At 47.2% G+C, this 20,224-nt stretch overlaps 1 protein-coding gene across 2 annotated transcripts; it reads right to left on the bottom strand.

The window, feature by feature from the left end:
- Nucleotides 1–1,848: 1,848 nt before the first annotated feature.
- Nucleotides 1,849–19,819, bottom strand: MGST3 (microsomal glutathione S-transferase 3). Of its 2 annotated transcripts, XM_090046846.1 has the most exons (7): nt 19,740–19,793; nt 17,950–18,027; nt 7,661–7,784; nt 4,431–4,504; nt 3,550–3,607; nt 2,963–3,035; nt 1,849–2,064 (listed from the first exon to the last, which is right to left on the bottom strand). In XM_090046846.1, exons 3-7 carry the CDS (start codon nt 7,775–7,777, stop codon nt 1,955–1,957), a joined length of 432 nt encoding a protein of 143 aa, XP_089902972.1. In that variant the 5' UTR covers nt 7,778–7,784; nt 17,950–18,027; nt 19,740–19,793; the 3' UTR covers nt 1,849–1,954. The 2 variants fall into 2 exon arrangements, with proteins under 2 accessions (XP_089902972.1, XP_089902971.1); XM_090046845.1 differs by lacking the exon at nt 17,950–18,027 and having other exon boundaries at nt 19,740–19,819.
- Between the last annotated feature and the right edge of the window lie 405 nt (nt 19,820–20,224).

Here is a 20,224-nt window from a genome sequence, read left to right as displayed (position 1 = left end):
ACACCTGAAGGCATTTTCTTTGTCCTCTAAGGCAAGGGAATGATCAATGTTAAAGGCATCCTGTGCAAGGCATGCTTTTAGTACTAGTTGAAACTGTCCAGAAAGTGTGGAGAAGGTCTGTGTTAGAATTACTGGCTGCCTTACCCATAATGAATGCAAGCAGCTTTCTGATCCATAGAGGCTAGCTTGTGAGCTGTACAGCACTGAAAGTCAGGTTTAGATTGGACTTTACTAGAGGTTGTGTTTCATCCTGTTATCAAAGTCAGGGTTTGCCTAGCTGGCATTTCAAGAGTTAACTCAAAAGCACATCTCACCCACACCAGAGCTGCTGTCCAGATTACAGAGTGTAAATAAAGTCTCAGTTACCAGTAGGATCTTTTAAAACAAAGCAATGATCGCAAATTTAAGAAGTAAAGCTGCAGAGTGCGGAATACAGTAAGTTTCTCACCATCACCAGAGCTGGCTGGCTCTCTTCTCCTATTTTAGACAATAGAAGGCAATTGCTGCAAGAATTCAGATCAAACTATAACCAGAGGAAGTGATGAGGAAAGGTTAAAAGGTAGCCAGAGTCTGTGCAGCTGGAGAGGTGAACCAGACAAAGGTAGTAACACAAATGAGTTATTTGGAGTGCTGCATACACTTAAGGAGGAAGAAAGGCATAAATGTAAATTCTCAATTTAAGATGACACAACTTCTGCATAAGGCCTCTGTTTTTAAATTTTGGCATAGGCTTCAGCTCGTGTATAAGATGCATAACTGGATGAACTGAAATGGTATAGGGCAGAGATGTCAAACATACAGTTTGTGGGCTGGATGTCATGCAGAGTTCCCAGAGGGGCCAGGAATTCAGGGGCAGGCCTGCTGCTGAAATCCAGGATGCAGAGCCCTGTTGAGGATGTATGTGGGCAGCAGGGGGCAAGCAATGGTTGTGTTAACTGCCACATCCAGATCTGGCCTATATGGAGCCCCACAGTCTGGATCTGGCCCTGAGGGCCAAGTGAGTTTGACACCCCTGGTACAGGGAAGATATCTAGGGAAACAAGTTCTAGGTTGTCATCTATTAAGGGCATAAGTAAGGCCTTTTCAGTAAAAGAGTAATGCTGAAGGTGCTTCTAAGACGTTAGTAATAATGTACTTAAGAAATACAGAATTTATGTTCTCCAAGGCACGTGTATTCTGGTCCTTGCTGCCTTCTCTGTACTCAGAATTGGGAAGCATTTGCTTTGAAGATGGCAGGGTAAGTCAGCACTTGGGAGCAAAGCCAGGCACCTCTTCCAATGGAGAATGAGTTCTCACTTGCAAACAGGGTAATGACACTACTAAAGTTGTGATCTCATCTTATGGGCAGGAGGGGAGCAGAGGACTCAAGTTCTCCTTTAGCTGTGTGCATCAGTTAAGTGAGACCCACTAGCTGGCACTCAGCTCCAACTGCCAGAAGCAAAGGCTTAAGCTTTATCTGGGAACCAAAACAAGGCATTGATGCAGTGCAAAGCAGCCAACTTATCTGCATTCTTAAGTGAAAGCATTTGGGTAATACTCTTCTGGGCATGAAAAGATGGTCCTGCTTGCTGGGGAAAGATTCATTTTTCTCCATGCCAGTCTAAAGAGTACCTAGTGCTTGTGGTAGCATGTTGTCTGCATTATCTTCCTAGCACACAGGAGGAAGTACGGAGGAAGTATGGTGTAATAAAGAGCCCTGAGTGCTAGCCATATATACAAGAGAAGCTCCTCCCCATGTAACTAGCCTGATATTCCTTTACAAGTGCCTTTTCAGTTTTACTCACCTTTTAGAAGAGTCTTGAATTGACCCCTCTATGTCTTATTTAAGAGAAGAAACAGCAGCCATGGTGGATATTAAGGATTGTATTATTGGAACTGCTCCCCACCCCACCAAAAAAAAAAGAAAAAGTAAACGTAAGATTTTCCAGGGAGAGCAGAGGTATCTGCAGGTCAGTTACTCGATGGCAACCCAGCCGAGGTGCTGAAGGGCTGAATACAGAGCGTTTCCCACCAATCCAATAAGTGCGATTGAACCAATACCTCCTCGTCTTCTCTTTTTGGGATCTATAGAGAAGACAGTATGTGCTTACTTAATGAAACAGCATCATCCTGCTTTCTAGTTCGGATTGTCTGCTCCCTAATCCCCAGCACTAACCTAAGCAGAGCAGTGAGGTTTATAATTAACATTTTAGGAAGAGGACAGTGTTTAGGTTGGGGCAGCTTACTAGAGTGAGTTTAGTCTAAGCTATGCAATTTATCCCCTCTCAGAAGAAGCCACAAAGTTTTGATGGCACATGATTAGAAGCAGGTGGCTGAGGTTTTTGTACCATAAGACCTCAGCCCTGCTGACAGGCAGTTTGGTTTCCCTTCCCATGATACCAGCCAAATCCTGAGTTCAGGGTTCTGTGTTTCCTCTGCTCCAGCAAACAGGGCTGACAGCTGAATTGCAGCTGCATACTTAATGCCACTACAAGTAGTAGCAGTTTTCCTTGGGGGAATCTGAACGGGGCAGGCAAATAGAGGATGGAATAATTTTAGGTAGCACTTGCCCTGTGGGCAGTACACAGAATGTCTCTACTTTGGGGTCTGGTGGCTTCTGCATTACTACAAAAGCTTTGTCATTCTGCAGCCACTCATGCCAGTTGTCTAAGGAACAATCAGGTGCAGAACCAGCTTGGCAGGCTAAATACTTCATATACAGCAGGGGAGAGGCTGGCATATCACAGTATTACCTGAATAGCTGCTTTGGAAAAAAAAACAATCTGCAAATAAGCTGTCACCCTGGGATAGGAATCCTTGTCCTCATCATCACCAATGCTGATCACTAAGGCCATCTCCCAGCAGAGAAAAAACTGGGACGTTAGCATTGAGGTTGTAGGGTGGAGAACCCAAGTTTCAAATGAAGTCAGTACTTTGCCCACTGGCCTGACAGTGCTTTCCATCATTCAGTCTAAAGACTCACCCCCTGTGTAATAGCCATAGGCATACAGTATTCTCCCAATGATCCAGGCCTGGCCAAGCCCAACAGCAACACGCTGGAGATAAACAAGAAAGATTTTAAGGACTTTGGAGCTTGGAAAACTGACTCACTGCTGTTTATCCACTTACACTTGCCTATGAAATCTATGAACATATACTCCCTTTCCCTTTTTTCAACTCTATTTCCATTCCTGGTGGCAGAAAACTCCACAATTTTTTTGGCCTTTTTTTAAAATGGAAAAGTTATGGAGATCTGTTTAGAGAAAAGGTCTCCTTTCCCTTCTGCCCCTCAGTTTTCCCTCAAAGCATGCAAGGGGGAAACTAAAGCTAAAACAAGGCAGCTTAGTCCTCTTTCATTTGTTTCTGCATGCTGTGCGGTAGCCCCATGCACACAGGCATTTAGCAGGACCACGTGACCGAGTAAAATCCTACCCCCTTTTACTCTATAAGCCTAGCGTATGACATACCACAAACGGTGTTAATCTCATAAAAAGATAAAGATCGGGTTCCCCATGTTGCATTCTACTTATAACCCCACCATTTCAGACCCAACCTATGGATAGGACTTACCGGGTGATAGGCTCCACCTGTAGCTAGAAAGAACAGGAAGGCGGGGTAAACTTCCAATCTGAAAATGAAACATGGAAGTTTACACTTGGACTCAAGTATCTACTGGTTTCTGAAGAGATCATTGTGAAAACTTAGCCTGGAAGCCTGCCTCATCTTGCCCCACATTAGCAAAATTGAAAAGATAGTCTAGATTATAGGAACCATGAGGAAGGTGGTGAACTACTCACAAGAGGATTTGAAGTCCAGCCTTTAGCTGTCCCTATGCTACCAGGAAAGTGGAGGCAAGGTCTGCCATGTGGAGCCAGAGGGAGGTACAATGGAGCCTCACTACACAGATTTGGGAAACCTGGAGATTGCAGAGGCACTGCCCAGGTTCACCACTCCATTCACTGCATGCCCTGAGGTTCCCTTTTAGAGGCACTGCCAAATGCTAATCACTATTAATAAGCTAGGGAAAGAGCTCCTTCTAACACACACCAATCATGCTGTGTTGGCAGTCTCATCACTCCTGGCTGGTAATCAACAAGCCATGCGTTCTCTGGGACATTCAGACACCCAGCACAGCAAGATTCACACCCAAGGCAATGACATACCTCTGGAAACACAGGTCTTTTGCCAGAGGCAAACTTGCAATGTCTATGACACACCACCACAGTCCCCTCCATAAGGATGGCCTTGGCTGCAAAAACAGGCCTCTGCAGTATCAGACAAAATGAAGGCCCTCCACTGACTTGCCTACTAATATTGTACTGTAACATAATGGCTAAGTCTTTTCAGGAGACAAACCCAGACATAAAATGTTTAGCAGCAGCAAATCCCAGCTTGTAGACATCAAGTGCTCACAAGCCAGCACTTGGCCTACATTAGCATGCAGTACTCACGTGTTCTGGTGTGCACGCTGGATGCAGTTGAAGATATGTCCATTATCAGGGTCTGTGCTATACATGATTGGATACTGTTAAAGACACCAGAGGTTAGCAAAGAGGCACTTACACATCTTTTTGCTCTAATGTCATTGTCCACTGCTCTGGGCGTGCTTGTGTATTCCCCAAGTTAACATTCCCAAAAAGACAATCTTATCCATTTTTTTCTTTTGACAAGACCATCCAGCTGTCTCAGGTTTTGAGGAGTCTAAGCCAAGGTGTACCACATTCATTTCCCTCAAGAATACTGCTAAAAAAATGTATTTCAAGCTCCTTGTTGCACTGACTTAACAGTGCACAGAAGCCAGGGTGCAAAATCAACACCTGCCTCATTTCTGCAATTGCTACCAGCTACAAAAAATAACAACATGCTCCCCCCACCATACTTTGTTAAACCCATCCTTTAGCTCTGCCCAGCCCAGTTGTGGCTGGTTCTCTCTTCAATTCCTCTGAACGGCAAATGCTTTCCTGAAACACCACAGGGGGTCCAGAGCTATGTGCACTCATGATGCTCTTTGCTTACTCACAAACATGGTGTTTGTGTGGGTATTTCACCCATGAGTGTCCACTCTGACTATAAGCCTGCTAAGCTCTGGTCTCAACTCATGCACTACACTGAATTCAATGCCTATTGCTTTTATTCATCTACAATAAAAACGTTCCCTTGCCCTTACAAGGCTAGTGCTAAGGTAGAGTACTGGGACTTGCTACTCCATGTCACAAGACCAGTTTAACACCTCAGAGACCCTAAACTGGGTGTGTAGGAACTGCCATCATAGGTTATCCATAGGGCCTGACCCAGGCCTCAACGCTAACAGCATGAGCCCTTATCATCTGAGCTAGAGAGGAGAGGTGAACTCAACTGAACTCTCATCCTCCATACACCAGTCACTACAAGAACATGCATCACTATTTAATACATGTTACCCATGCAAACCTAGCACCCCACAGCCATCCAGATATTGCTGCAGCCATGGTACACACCCACTGATCCACCCTCAATCCTCTATGGCTGAGAGCTTTGTAACACTAGTTCCCAAGTCTCTCAGATATACACTCGGGGGAAGGGCTTATATCGGGGTGGGCAAAATGGAGCCCGCCAGGCCATTCTCTCCAGCCCATAGGGCCCCTAAAAAATTAATATTAATCTGCCCTGGGCTGCCCTCAATGGCTTGCCAAAACTCAGTAAGCGGCCCTCTGCCCGAAATAATTGCCCGCCCCGGCTTATATAGTAAGTATTTGAGTGGTTACAGCTGCCTCCAAATAGGGAAGGCTTCACAAGCTAATGGCCTGACTCGCTCACAGGGCCAACCACCACCCATTCAATTAGCCCTATTCTCCTGTAAATAGATTCAAAGATGAACTGGGAGATGAAAGGCACTTTGAAAAAAGATTCTTTATGGGATTTACCTTTAAAAATCTCTCTACTTTAACTTATGCATTCCTTTCCCCTTTTTTCTAAAAGTTCCTGGAAGATCAGCTCACTTTCTCCTATCCCAAATCCATCTTTCCCACAGAAAACCTACATCTCCTGGTTGCTGGGAACAGCATGTACTGACAGGCAGGGCTGCTTGGTTTCTTGCTTGTCAGTATCTCCAAGTCCGGAGCTTCCTTGTTTAAAATGCATCCCCTTCATTCCCAAGCAGGTAATGTGTCAGTAACCCTACTACACAGAGATCCAGCTCAAAAAAGTAAAAGATAAAAAGAGCATAGTAATATGCCAACTCTGTTCCTGCCTACATGGTTGGGGTGGTATTGCCACGCTACCAGAAATACTGTATTTGGGAAGTCTCTGTTACAAGCTCCATTCTGGATTTTAGATTACTGGAAATCTGTGAATTTTTCATCTTGCTAGATTGGTGGGGCTTGGTTAGCACACAGCAGCAGACCCAACTCCATCCTACCACCCCAACCTAATCTTACAGTCACCTTACTGTCACCTCCCATGTCTTGCACAGGAAAGCAGCAAAGTAACTGGCACAGAGAACAGGATGCTTGTCACCTGCTCCAGGAAGGGAAACAGCATTCAAATGCATCCATGTGGGCACAGTAAAGGGTTGCATACCACTTTTCCCTCCCAGCTGCACTGTCTAGGGCCAAGTCATCAGGTTAGAACCCAAGCACCCCAGCATGGCAGGCTCATAGGAAGGACAAGAGCATAAACTAGTACTGCAATACCAAGCTAGTTAGGGCTCTGGCCAGTTCTGAATTCCTGCTGCATAGTTTTGAATTACTTTCCTGATTCTCTTCCCCCATTTAAGGTATGAATGGACATCTTCTTTGGAGCAGGATCAACCATACCAGAAGTTATGGCACAGCTGCTCTACTTCGCTGACATCTATAGATGTCACTAGGGTTGCTGTCCTGCAGGGTCAGGCTCCTGCTGCACACAGGGCTTCAGGGGTCCAATCCTGTGCGACAACAGCTTTGGGTACTATGCCCTGACTTGGAACACACATCTGTAAGCAAGGGAGGCTGCATGGTGGTTCTTCCACTTGTAGACACATGCCTGGGAATTCCCTGCAGGAGAATTCCCATGCCAAGCAATAAGCAAACAGATGTCTTCCCATTTAAGGCATCACAAACTGTGATCGTCTTTATTATGGCAACAATTTTTCAGCACCTGGAGCTGGACAAGGGGCTAGGACATCTGTTTGCTTGCAATCTGTGCCTCATAAAATTTGTTTATGGTGGTACAAGGGTGACATCTGTGTGTACTTTTAGAGTCATTGGATAAGACTGCTGTTGTCTTGGCTCATGCTAGGGCTCAAACAAGGGGCTTCCCAGGTACAATCATGAGTTTCTACAGCTTGGGTTAGAGCCAGGCTCTCTAGCTAAGAGCTGTAACAAACCGATATAGCACAGAACACTGCAAAAGCCTTTACCATGAGGCCACCGTTAAACAGGATGTGGTTCTGCAGAGAAAGCTTCTCAGGACCTGGTGAGGTACAAAGATCAGAGCTGAATACTGCAGCCACCTGATGCTACCCAACAACCTCTGATGTACAGTACATACTAGAATCCAGAGAAACAAACTCCCAACATGCGCGTGGTCTACAAAATTTGAGCTTTCCCCTAATTTCCACTGCTTCTACCGTTCCAAGCCAAACTGGCTGCTTTTCCTGAGAACAACTAGTAGAGAAGCTCTTAGTGCCTTGGGGGCAGGCCTACCCATGCCTCCCACTCACCTCTACATTGTACTTCTTGCGAGCCTTTGCCACATTCACTGCAAGGTGTGTGATCAAGACAAAACTAGCAGCACCAGTCAGGACCACGTAGCCATATTCCTTGGAAAGGACCACCATCTTGGCACTGCAAGAGAGGAAAATTGTTATAGTCCTGTGGCAGGACTGAGAAATCCACAAGAAAGAATGTACATCAGGTGTACAATTAACCCTCTACTAGTATGAAGAGTGGGAAGTGTAGCAAGAATGGATAAAAATCCTTCCAGGATGGGGGCTTGGGCAGCTGAAGGAAGGAACAGTGAATCACAGGGCTGTCACCCCTAGTTGTTTACTGAATTCCAGGCCAAGCTGTTCAGCACTAAATGAAATGAATTGGCTCTTGGTTCAGTTCCCATTAGGTGTGCATACTACATAATCACCGCTGTCAGAACAGGTCCACATTAGCACTCATAGGGATCAAGGATGGGCTCTGGAGACTGCAGATCCCTGGAAGTGATCCTTTTGATTACTTTACATGAGGTGCTCTTGGATGCATGCATCCCTAGCAGCAGTGAAATTTGCTTGACTAGCTCTAGTCAGATCTATTAGTTATATTGCTGATGCTGTCCCAAATATGAGATTAGGGCTGTGTGGTCTAACTCCCAATGAAGACGGTGGTAAGATTACAACCAACTTCAGTGGAGTTGGCTTACACCAGAAGCCATTGGTATTGCTGGAAAGTTGCAGGACATTTAACCCTAACAGACTCCCTTCAAAAAGGGCTTGTGTCCCATGTCTGGCCACAGCAGGATGTGACACCACATGCTGGCATACAGCACAAGAATTAGTGGAAGGCTCCTCTCACTTTGACAAATGTATCTATTTAGTAAAAAAGTGAAAACAAGAGACTTAGGACTAGAAAGCCAGCAAAATGTGTAATAATCTTATTGCCAGAAGCTGGTGAACACTAAAGAGAGCTGGCCTGGACCCACATGATTAAACAGAAACCCCTAGAAACAGAAAACTTTGGTTCTCTTCTCCAGTAGGTCTGGTAAATACCAAGCTCTTGCAGACACACTAAGAACCAACAATGCGTCCTCATGCATGCTACCCAAACCTACAAATTTCATAGATTTCATAGACATTTGGGCTGGAAGGGACCCCGGAGGATCATCGAGTCCAGCCCCCTGCCCTATGGGTAGGAAGTCAACAGGGATCATAGGATCTCAGCAAGATAAGCATCCAAATGCATCTTGAAGGCGTTCAAAGTGGGTGCTTGAACCGCCTCTGGTGGCAGTCTGTTCCAAACATTGAGAGGGCTCTCACAGTAAAGTTCTTCCTCATGTCCAGCCTGAAATTGGTCACGGTGGAGTGTGACCATTTGATCTTGTCATCCCTCCGGGTGCTCTAGTAAACAAACGTTCCCCAGATCCTGATAAGCACCCCTGATAAATTTATAGATGGCCACCAGATCTCCCCTGAGCCTCTGCTTTTCTAGTCTGAAGAGTCCCATAGCTCTCAGCCTCTCATCATAAGGTCTGTTTTCCTGACCTCTGATCATGTGTGTGGCTCTCCTCTGCACTGTCTCAAGCTTCTCCACATCCTTTTTGAATTGTGGAGCCCAAAACTGGATGCAGTACTCCAGCTGCAGCCTCACCAAGACCGAGTACAATGGGAGAATGACGTCCCAGGATTTGCTTGAGAAGGATCTATGGATGCAAGCCAGCGTTTTGCTCACTTTACTAGCTGCAGTATCACACTGAAGGCTCATGTTCATCTTGTGGTCAATCATGACGCCCAAGTCCCTTTCATCTGTAGTGCTAACCAGCGTAGCACTGCCGAGCCTATAAGGATGCTGCAGGTTTTTCCTTCCAAGGTGGAGAACCTTGCATTTTTCAGCGTGAACACCATCAGGTTCTCATCCACCCATTTCATGAGCCTGTAAAAATCTGCCTGGATCACCCTCCTTGTCCTCAGGTTTGAATGCTTTACCCCAGAGTTTGGTGCCATCGGCAAACTTGGCCCGCCCGCTTCTGACACCAATGTCTTCATCACTGATGAAGATGTTAAACAGTATAGGCCCTGGGACAGAGCCTTGAGGGACCCAACTGGTGACTGCACACCAAGACGGTTGGCTTCCATCAACCACCACCCTTTAGGTCCTACAAAGGAGCCAATTCGCCAGCCAGCAGATCGTGGTGAGGTCAAGGTTGCAGTTTTGCCAAGAGGTGATCATGGGATACCAGATCAAAGGCTTTTTTGAAGTCAAGATATATGACATCAATCTCTTCCCCCTTGTCCAAGTGATATGTCACCTGGTCATAAAAGGAAATGAGATTGGTCAAGCAACAAACCCATGCTGGGTATCCCTCAGGATATTGCTGTCAGCTAGTCTGTTAAGGATGGCCTCTTTGATGATCTTTTCCAAGACCTTCCCCAGGATAGAGGTCAGGCTGATGGGCCTGTAGTTTGCTGGATCTACTTTCCTCCCTTTCTTGAAGATTGGCACCACATTGGCCTTCTTCCAATCTTCAGGCACTTCACCAAAGCGCCAGGAGTTCTCAAAGATCCGTGCCAGGGGCTGGGCTATGATGCTCGCCAACTCCTTGAGTACCCTGAGGTGTAGATTGTCAGGACCAGCTGACTTGAAGGTGTCCAGCCTGTTCCTTTATGAAGTCAGCTTTGATGGAGGGCAAGGAATCTCCCTCCCCGACCCACAGTGGCCAGGGGAATCTCATGGGACTGGTGAAAAACTGACATAAAGTACCCATTAAGCAAGTTTGTTTTTTCAAGAGCATCAGTTGTCAGTTGTCCCATCTGGTTTAGCAAGGGTCCAATGTTGTCCTTGCTTTTCCTCCAGCTCCCCACATATCTAAAAAAGGACTCTTTATTGTCCTTGATATTTGTAGCTAGCTAGAGTTCCATTGCAGCCTTGGCTTTCCTGGTTTGCTCTCTGCCGGTCCGGACCAGAGCAAAGTATTCCTTCTTGGTGGTGGTTCCAGTCCTCCATCCTTTGTAGGTCTTCCTTTTAAGATGCAGGAGGTCCGCCAGTTCCCTGGAGAACCAAGGGGGCTGCTTTGCCCTTTTGCTGCCTTTCCCCCAAGACGGGATGGACTTTGCTTATGCATCCAGGATTGCGTCCTTGAGGAACAACCACTCGTCCTGAACTCCCCTCCCCTTTGGGTTGTGGCCCTTTAGGGCCTCACTGACAAGCCTCCTGAGCTTGTCAAAGTCAGCTTTCCTGAAGTCAAGGACTTCTGTATTACTGATTGACTTGCCAACTTTATGGCAGATGGTGAAGGTGATCAGCTTGTGGTCACTGTCACCCAGCTTCCCTTCAATCGTTAGGTCGCTGATTAGGTCATCCCCGGTTGCCAGTATGAGGTTGAGCAGTGTTTTACCTCTCGTCAGCCCGTAGACTTCCTGCATCAGATAGAGGTCATCCATGCGTGAGAGAAAGTTTTGCGACCGCTCAGATTTGGCAGAGCGCTCCTCCCATGAGATGTCTGGGTAATTAAAGTCTTCCATGACAATCATGCACTGGGAGCACACGGCCTCAGCTAATTCCCTGGCAAACTCCTGGTCAAGGTCTTGATCCTGGGTAGGGGGTCTGTAGTAGACTCCCACCATAGTACCCCTGTGCCGTGTTCCTCACGGATTTTAACCCAGAGGGTCTGAAGTCACCCACTGTGGATGCCAACATCAGCTTGCAGGGACAAGTAACTTTCCTTGACATAGAGAGCTACACCTCCGCCCCTTTTGTCCACTCAATAGCTGTCTGTACCTGCCGTCCAGTCATGGGTGGACAGGTCTCCGTTATCCCTATGACATCATAGTTATTTGCATTTAGGACGAGGACAAGTTCCTCCTGTTTATTTCCCAAGCTCCTGGCATTTGTGTATAGGCAGGCAAATGTCCCTTTGGGGGCCCTTGCCTTGCCTACAGATCGTTCCAGGCCTGGGGCAGAGGTGGGATTCCTTAAATGCCTTGACCTGCTGGCTTTGCAAGGGTTACTCACTGGGCCAGCAGTGGCAGTAGTCCTCCCATCCCCTGGCAGGCTTAGTTTAAAGCCCAGTGGAACAGGTCAGCCAGTCTGGCTGAGAAGAGCCTTCTCCCCAGCATAGAGAGGTGGAGGCCATCCCTTCCCAGCAACTATTAAATGAGTGTTAATAGTTCAGTTCTCCCTCCGCCCCACCACAGAGATAAAGCTCTCTCCATTTTATGGGACCAAGATTAACCCAACTGATCCTCACTTCCTCCTGGTGGCTTTACTGCTACATAATACTCTTGCATCCTACAATACCATGGTAACAAATCCTGTCCTGTGCTGGAGCAACACATTACCTTTTGGAACTTGCACATACTGCCTACCATGGCAATGATGCCTGCACACCTGAGCAGTGGAGAGGAAATCCATAAGGGAGCAGAGAGTTTTGTTTTACACTTACAAGGGATTATTACGAATAGCAAGGAAAAGAGCAAGGTGAGGTAACAGCTGCTTTTTGCCACAGGAAGCCTTGCAAGGAGTTGCTTTAAGCATTTACAACACTTTAGAAATTAAGAAACAAAGCTGTGAACACCAGCCATAACCATTCATTATAAAGGCTACTATACCGTATTACTTAGACTGTCTATAAATGATCAGCATTTTGCATTACAGCAAGATAGATCCCTGGCCCTAAGAACAAATTAAGGGTTATTTTTTAAAATAAGTTCAGGGCAGACTTCCCCAGGTCCTAACAGTGAGCACTGATCCTCCAGTTCACAGAAAAGACATTTCCTTCCATGTACAGGCCTCAGAGCCATCTGCCTTTGTAACCTGAAGACTGGGTCATGAGAAGATACAGCTTTATGCGAGTCTAACCTTGAGAATTTCTCACAGACTGCCATTACTGCAGCACATAACAGCTTTCTCAGATGAGGGCTGACAACTTGCTTCCTGCTGGCTGTTTATCCAGCAAGTAAGATTGAAGGCCTTCTGCTTAAAAAATCTGCACAGCAGAACACCAACCTATCTAGAGGAGTGTTTGTGACAGGAGTTGCAAAGTTGGAGTTGTAGAGCATCTCAAGTTGATGAGGCACAGCCATCACAGCAGTCCTGAAATGCCACCCCCTTTCACATGTACTAGAACTGCTTTGCACAGAGCCCAAAGCAAGACTGCAGGTTTCACTTCTCTGTTGAGCTTTTTTAGTGACTGTAGGGGGAGGAACTCTCCCTTCCTGTAAGTTCAAGAAAATGCACACAACTTGCCCATTAAGAGCAATTGTTTAAGATGGTGTCATCTCTACCCCATCACCATGAGACAGCATGTTTTATACAACCAAAATTACCATCTCAATTTCAGCTTGCCAGAAGGACTTCATACGTACTTGGCAAAAGCGGTGCCTGTTTTGAGTCCAACGTAACCAAAGACAGTGGTCAAAGGAAGGACCTTTTAAAGCTTACACCAGAAGATTAAAACCCACTCAGGTTTCCAAACAATTCCTACTGAAGTCAGTGGGACTATGCCTACATTAGGAAATTTAATAGAAGAATTCCCACCTGCCCCAAACCTGGATTAGCACCAGTCCAAGCACGTGCATAGATAAGACTGATGATTTTACTACATGGTTAAGCCTGCTGAACAAATTAAAGTGGGACTGAGACTACAGGGGCCTCTGACTACACAAGTGGTTCTCAACCAGGGTGCCACAAGGTCCCCTAAGGGATTCCATGGTGCCAGTGATCAGGTAAAGCTGCCCTGCGTGCTCCTCCTGTGTTAGGGCTCTCTAATCAGCCTAAAGCAGCAAAGCTACCTCCGTATGCTCCTCCCAGAAACAGGCTGACATAGAACTGTCCCATTCACTTCTGTTTTTGAGGAGGAGCTTGTTGGAGGTGGGGGGAGTGACCAGGAATGGCACAGTATGAGATAGCCTAAAGCAGGCAGCAAAGCTAACTAGAGAGCCAGGATGTGCAGGGGGAGCATGTGCATGTACCACAGCCCTTCCTGGGCTACCTGTGCATGGGGCAGTTGTACCTGGAGGCAGTAAAACCTGGTTGAGAAGCACTGAGATAACCTGAGGAAGTACCAACAGTAGTGCTCAGCCAGGGATGCTGCCACATTCAAAAAGCAGTAGTGGTACACTATCCCCACAGCAGCTGGTCTGGTGAGAGTCTTGCTCATTGAAAAATCCTAATTCTCTGTTGACTAACTGAAGTTGAATAGGGCTTCACATTACTTGTCCTTATATTCACATCTGCATGGTATATGGCTTAAATGAATGGTTCTTAACCCTTTTAAACTCAAGGTTTTTCTCAGAAAGTGCCAGTTCTTAGCTTTCACTTGCTCCTTGACTACATAAAAATAATATAATAATTTTTCTTCTGCAAAGACCTCAGAAAGCCCACAGCAGGTCAGAATGTTTTTCACATCAGAGATTTCCATCTGAAATCTCCGGATGTATCGCCTTAATTATATACATATTTGCACACTTAACAGCACTAGTATTGTGTGGCACCCTGGTTAAGAATCACTGGGCTATGTGCAAAAGTTGCCAGTGATTCTTTGCTTCAGGCATGATTTTAAAGTAAGAGTAATTTAAAAATCTTTTCCAGAAAATCAGGTTTGATTAGAAAATATGCAGCAGCATTCCATGCTAATTATCTCCAACCAGAGATCTGAAAAGCAGAGAACACAAGTACTAAAACATACAAGGAACAGAAGCTAGCAAATGGCTATTAAGACAGGTCACAGATAAAAAGCAGTCAGGAATGCCTAGTAAACTACTGCAATAAAACAACATGCATTTTAAGTAAACCAATGCAAGGTCAGACATTTAAGTTTTAAGCCGGCAGGCTTTAAACTAGGCTCGTCGGGGGAAGGGGTAGATGAGGGCGGAAGAAACATCAGACTGCCAGACCAAACAGCACCCAGAACTACAGCCCAGCCCAGACCAACGAGCGAAGTGAATAAACAGGCAAGAGATAGGGGCCAGGGTAATGCTGGGACTAGGGGGTCAGTACACACATCCACAGGAGGCCTCAAATGCCTCTACACAAATGCTCATAGTACGGGTAACAAGGAGGAGGAACTCACCCTCCTGCTGGCTGACACCAGCCCAGACATAGTAGGGATCACGGAAACGTGGTGGGACTCAACGCATGATTGGGCAGTGAATGTCAAGGGCGATAGGCTGTACAGGAGGGACAGGATAGGAAAGAGAGGTGGGGGCGTGGCACTCTACATTAAGGAGGAATACACATCCTCGTCAATTAGCAAGGAGTCAGGGGAGGGGCACTCTGAAGTGCTTTGGGTTAGAGTACAAGGCAGTCGAGGGGAAAGAGACTTAACAGTGGGAGTCTACTACAGACCTCCCAACCAGGGTGAAGAGCTTGACCAGGAATTCTTGGGTCAGCTCACAGAGGTAGCGAAGGCTAAGGATGTGGTAGTCATGGGGGACCTGAACTTCCCGGACACCTGCTGGGAAGAGCAGTCAGCCATGTCAGATCGTTCACGTAGGTTCTTAGACAGAGTGCAGGACCCCCATCTAACCCAGGAGGTGCACAGCCCCACCAGGGGGGACGCCTTGTTGGACCTAGTGCTGGCCATGGGTGATGACCTGGTGAGGGGGCTGCGGGTGCTCGACCACCTGGGCAACAGCGATCATCGCCTGCTGGAATTCACCATCCAGCACAAGGTGGCAAAGGCATGCAGTAATTGACTCCAAGATAAATATGGGCCGCCAGTGTGGGGAGGCAGTTAGGAAGGCCAACCACACCTTGTCATGCATCCACAGATGCATCTTGAGCAGGTCCAAAGAGGTGATCCTCCCCCTCTATGCGGCACTGGTCAGGCCGCAGTTGGAGTACTGCGTCTAGTTCTGGGCACCACACTTCAAGAGGGATGTCGACAGCATGGAGAGGGTCCAGAGGAGGGCCACTCGTATGATCAGGGGACAGCAGGGCAGGCCCTACGAGGAGAGGCTGCAGGACCTGAACCTGTTCAGCCTCCAAAAGAGAAGGCTGAGGGGGGATCTCGGGGCCTGTTATAAACTAGTCAGGGGGGATCAGCAGGCACTGGGGGAGTCCCTGTTCCCCCGAGCACCGCCAGGAGTGACCAGGAATAACGGTCACAAGCTGGCAGAGGGTAGGTTTAGGTTAGATATCAGGAGGCGCTACTTCATAATCAGGGCAGCTAGGGTCTGGAACCAGCTTCCAAGAGAAGTGGTGCTGGCTCCTACCCTGGGGGTTTTTAAGAGGAGATTAGATGAACACCTTGCTGGGGTTGTTTGACCCCAGCACTCTTTCCCGCCATGGCAGGGGTCGGACTAGATGATCTGCTCAGGTCCCTTCCGACCCTAGAAACTATAAGAATGAAGACAACAGGTAGCACAGAATGGAGACTGTACTCCAAAGAGCAACAGCTCTGAAAAGGAACATGGGATCATTGTAGAAATATGGTAGTAAAGAGCTAACATGATTCTCAGATCTAAGGGATATGGAATAAGACCAGACTGGCGCTGTTACTTTTCCACAGATTAGTTATGAACCAACTGTGGAATGCTGGGTTCAATTCTGGTGTCCTCACTTTAAAAAAAGAAGGAAATAAGAAAAGGGATGATGACAGGCTGCCAAGAGCTACAAACACAATTCAAGAGCTGGCAGGTAGAAGGTATGTCCACATAGTGCAAGACAGCCCTGTGCAAAGCTTCAAATAGTACAGCCGTATGAGCATAATACTTCACTTGGGCTAATTAACTGTTGAAAAGCCATAGCAACAAAAGCACTTTTTGCACATGAGTTACATTTACACTGGTAGGGTTTGCCAGTAAATCTATACCTTATGTTATCTATCACATAGGTAAGGCCTGAATATGTTTTGGGCCTTGTGTTCACTAAATAGGTGTTAACCAGTACAGGGATAAAGGAAATGACTAAGCAAGGGGGTGTACTTAAGTGCTCCAAAGTACTTAAGTAGACAGGTGTGTAAATACTGATTGCAACAGATAGAAAAGCCTCCACAAGTTTCTCTGCAGGCACAGCCCAACTTCTGTCCCAGTTACATAAATGTACAGAGTGCAAAACAACCTCCATACCTAGGCACTGTAATACTGCTATAGATTTTGGAAGTCTAGCTTCCCATCCCATCCTGACTGAGCAGTGCTGGGACACTTCTGCTAATTCTGCAAGGATTGATGATTTTTTTTCACAATGGCTGACTGCAGAGGTAACCTGTTAATTTATCAATAGGGACAAAAAAAAAAAAAAATCAGTTGCAGTGCACCAAGTCAAAGCTTAAATATTTACAAAAACCTTTATACCAAATAACATGACATTACTCATGCTTTTATATTAGCAGTAATGAAAGCACACTTCAGTTGAAGCAAAGGCTAGAAGTTGCATCAGGATGGTTGTTATAAGCAAGAATTATGTTTAATAATAAGTAGTAGGGAGAGTAATAGACAATTGTGAAACCAGACAAGTAATTCAAATTCAACAGGACTTCAACTTTCATCTTGTTCTGACTTGCAGACATCATTCAAGTCTCTTTTCTTGTAGCATTTCAACTACTTTTGACCACAATTACACCAACTCCAAGCCACACCAGTATTCATTGACAGAAAACCAGATTTATTTTACCCAGGTTGCACACTTTCAGAGCTTACCTTGCACAAAGATGTTATTCTGGAATACAGAAGGGTATAAACTGAAAGCGCTGTAGTTATTCTGGAATGAGAGGTATAGCAGAACAGCAATTCTGGGATACCTGTGTTAGTTTTCCTGGGAATATAGGCCCTTAGACTCTTAGAGATTGTTCAGGTTGGAACAACCTGAGCTCAAGGGACTAAAGAGGATGCAAGCAGTAATGCCTTCTGAAGCTGGAAAGTCTCCAAGCAGCTTGATTGGCAATAAATATCAAGAATAAAGAAAAAACCCTAGGTTGTAATTCTAGTATAGATAACATTCTGAAGTAAAGCACCAGCCTTGTTTCTGTGTTTGGCAGAAAAATGCCCAGTTCTGTGGTGGTATTTTATAGACATAAATATGAAACCTTATTCAGCCTTTCTGGAGGGCAAGCCAGGAATGCTTCCATAGTAGTTTACAAATATTAGTAAACCCACCCTCAACACCTTGTTAGCTATGAACATCATCACTAAAACCCAAAGGGGTCACATGTATTACCATCCAAGTATCATAAAGCCCTGTTCGACTCTTCCGCTTTAAAACAGCCTCTAGCTTCCACAATACCTACAGTGCCTCAGTCACACTCACATACATGGCCCCTGGTTCAGACAGAAAAAAGTATGATACATGACTATAACATTTTTTTTACCTATTAGTAAAAATACACGATATATTCTGGATTGAGGGGATCCCAAAGAACAGCAGACTCTGGAGGTGGCTGACAAGGCTGTAAGGCAAAAGGTGTGGAGAACAAGTGAACTTGTGAAATCACATGAGCTGCGAGAGAGTGGAAAGCTGATCAACTGAAAAGGAAATTCAGACTTTCAAAAGTCACTGGTTTGTTTGTTTTTGATAACACCTATTTAATGGGAATGACTAACATTGTGAATCAAGGCTGTCACATGGCTGTTAGCTTTGCCCCATCAGTTAAAGTATCAGAGGTCATAATCATGGCCTTGAGGCCAAGCAAACCATGGAGAGGAAAAAAAAAAAAAAAAAAAAAAAAAATCAGACTAGATATTTTTGATATTGCCATGGAAGAAAAAAAGGATCTTACAAATAAAAAGCTCTCCAGACCTTTTTATGCATCATATAATTTCCATCCCTACCCCTCCCAAACAACCCATTTTTCAGGTGGCCTTTTCAGATCACTTTTTAGGTCAAGCTCCTAAGGTATGCACTTTTGCTTCTCATTCAGATTTAACATGTGTTGAAGAGGACACTCCTAGAAGGGAATGCTAGATACAGGCTGAAAGAAATACCACCCCAGCTAAGAAGCCTGAGAAGTCAACTTTGTTTCACAATTCAGGACAGATTTTTAAATGTATATTTCAACATGCCAATGGCTTCAGGGAATGCAAGGCCAACATAAATCAATCCAGCTCCCAGAGGTTTCCTGCAAACAGTTCACCAAGCAGAGGCAGGGGCTGCATGCATCCATGGGCAGATCTAGGCTTTTGGAAAGTGGGGGGTGCACGTGGGGAGAGGTGCCTCATCACATGTAACACAACATGCATTTTTCTCCAAAAGAAACTAGAAGTGTTAGTCAAAGGCTAGGAGCCCAGGGCTGGGTTGTTCTGCTTAAGCAAAAGCAAATATAACTTCACTGGGATGAGTTGCAGTCTGCAGGGCTGTGGAATCACCGAAATTGAGGGTCAGAAGAGCCCTCGGGAAGTCATGTCTAGTCCAACGCCCTGGTCAAAGCAGGACCAGCCCCAACTAGATCATCCCAGCCAAAGCTTTGTCTAGCTGGTCTTAAAAACCTCCAAGGGTGGAGACTGCACCACCTCTCTGGGTAACCTGTTCAGGGCTTTACTACCCTCCTAGCCAGCAAGTTTTTTCCTAATATCAAACCTAAAACTCCCTTGCTGCAACTTGAGCCCGTTGCTCCTTGTTCCGACATCTGCCCACACTGAGAACAGGCCGGCTCCATCCTCTCTGCAACCCCCTGGACGGAGTTGAAGGCTGCTGTTAAACCCCGCTCGGGCTCCTCGTCCGCAGGCTGAGCAAGCCCAGTCCCCTCAGCCTGTCCTCACAAGCCATGTACCCCAGCCCTGCCCTCCGCACGTCGTCCTCACAGCCTGTCTGCGAGCCGGGGCGACTGGACAGGGCTGGCCCGGCCCGTGCGGCGCAGGGGCGCTAAGCCCCGCGGGGCGGCGAGCTCGGCTGCCCCCGGCCTTGCTGCTCAGGCAGCCAGGGCCGCGGGGCTACCTGCGGCCTAGGGTCCCACCGCCCGCCCCGGCTGGCAGCACGTGCGGCACCCCGCGCCAGACCGCCGCCGCCGCCGGACAGGACAGCGCACGGCGCCGCGCGGGAGGTGCGCGCGCAGCGCTCAGGGCAGCCGCCGCTCGGGCAGGGGCAGGGGCAGCCCCCCGCGGCCGGGCGCAGCCTTAACCCCCTCCGCGCCGGCCCGAGGGCGGCCCAAGGGCACCCACTCACCCGCCCAGGACGCGAAGCCGACACCAGGCGCCTCCACGGGGCCCGGCACGCACTGAGCGCCTGCACCGCCCCCGCCCCGCCCCGCCCGGCCGCCCCGCCCCGCCATCGCGGCGGCTCCTGCAATCCCGCGCTACACCCCGCACAGCGCCCCAAGGGCACTGACACCCCTCGCCGACCCCGCACGACAACCTCTGCGGGGTTCGTGACACCCCCGCACCCCTATAACCAACGTGGCACCCCACAATTCACTGCGACACCCCAAGCAGCACCCTTACGCACCACCCACCCACCGACTGCTCTAACCGGGGCAACACCTCCCAGACAGCATCCTGCTCAGTCACTGTCATACCCCACCTAACACCCTCCACGGCCAGTGTCACGCACACAGCTCCCTCCGTACTTGCTGTGATACGTCCATGCATACAGCGTCCCCTGCAATCACCCCCAGCCCTCTGTGCACAGGGCTCCTCCTTCGGATAACTGTC

Source organism: Crocodylus siamensis, chromosome 5 (assembly GCF_052110815.1).
Source record: "Crocodylus siamensis isolate JL-2025a chromosome 5, ASM5211081v1, whole genome shotgun sequence".
Taxonomy (NCBI): Eukaryota; Metazoa; Chordata; order Crocodylia; family Crocodylidae; genus Crocodylus; species Crocodylus siamensis.
This window is presented reverse-complemented; position numbering and strand designations above follow the sequence as displayed.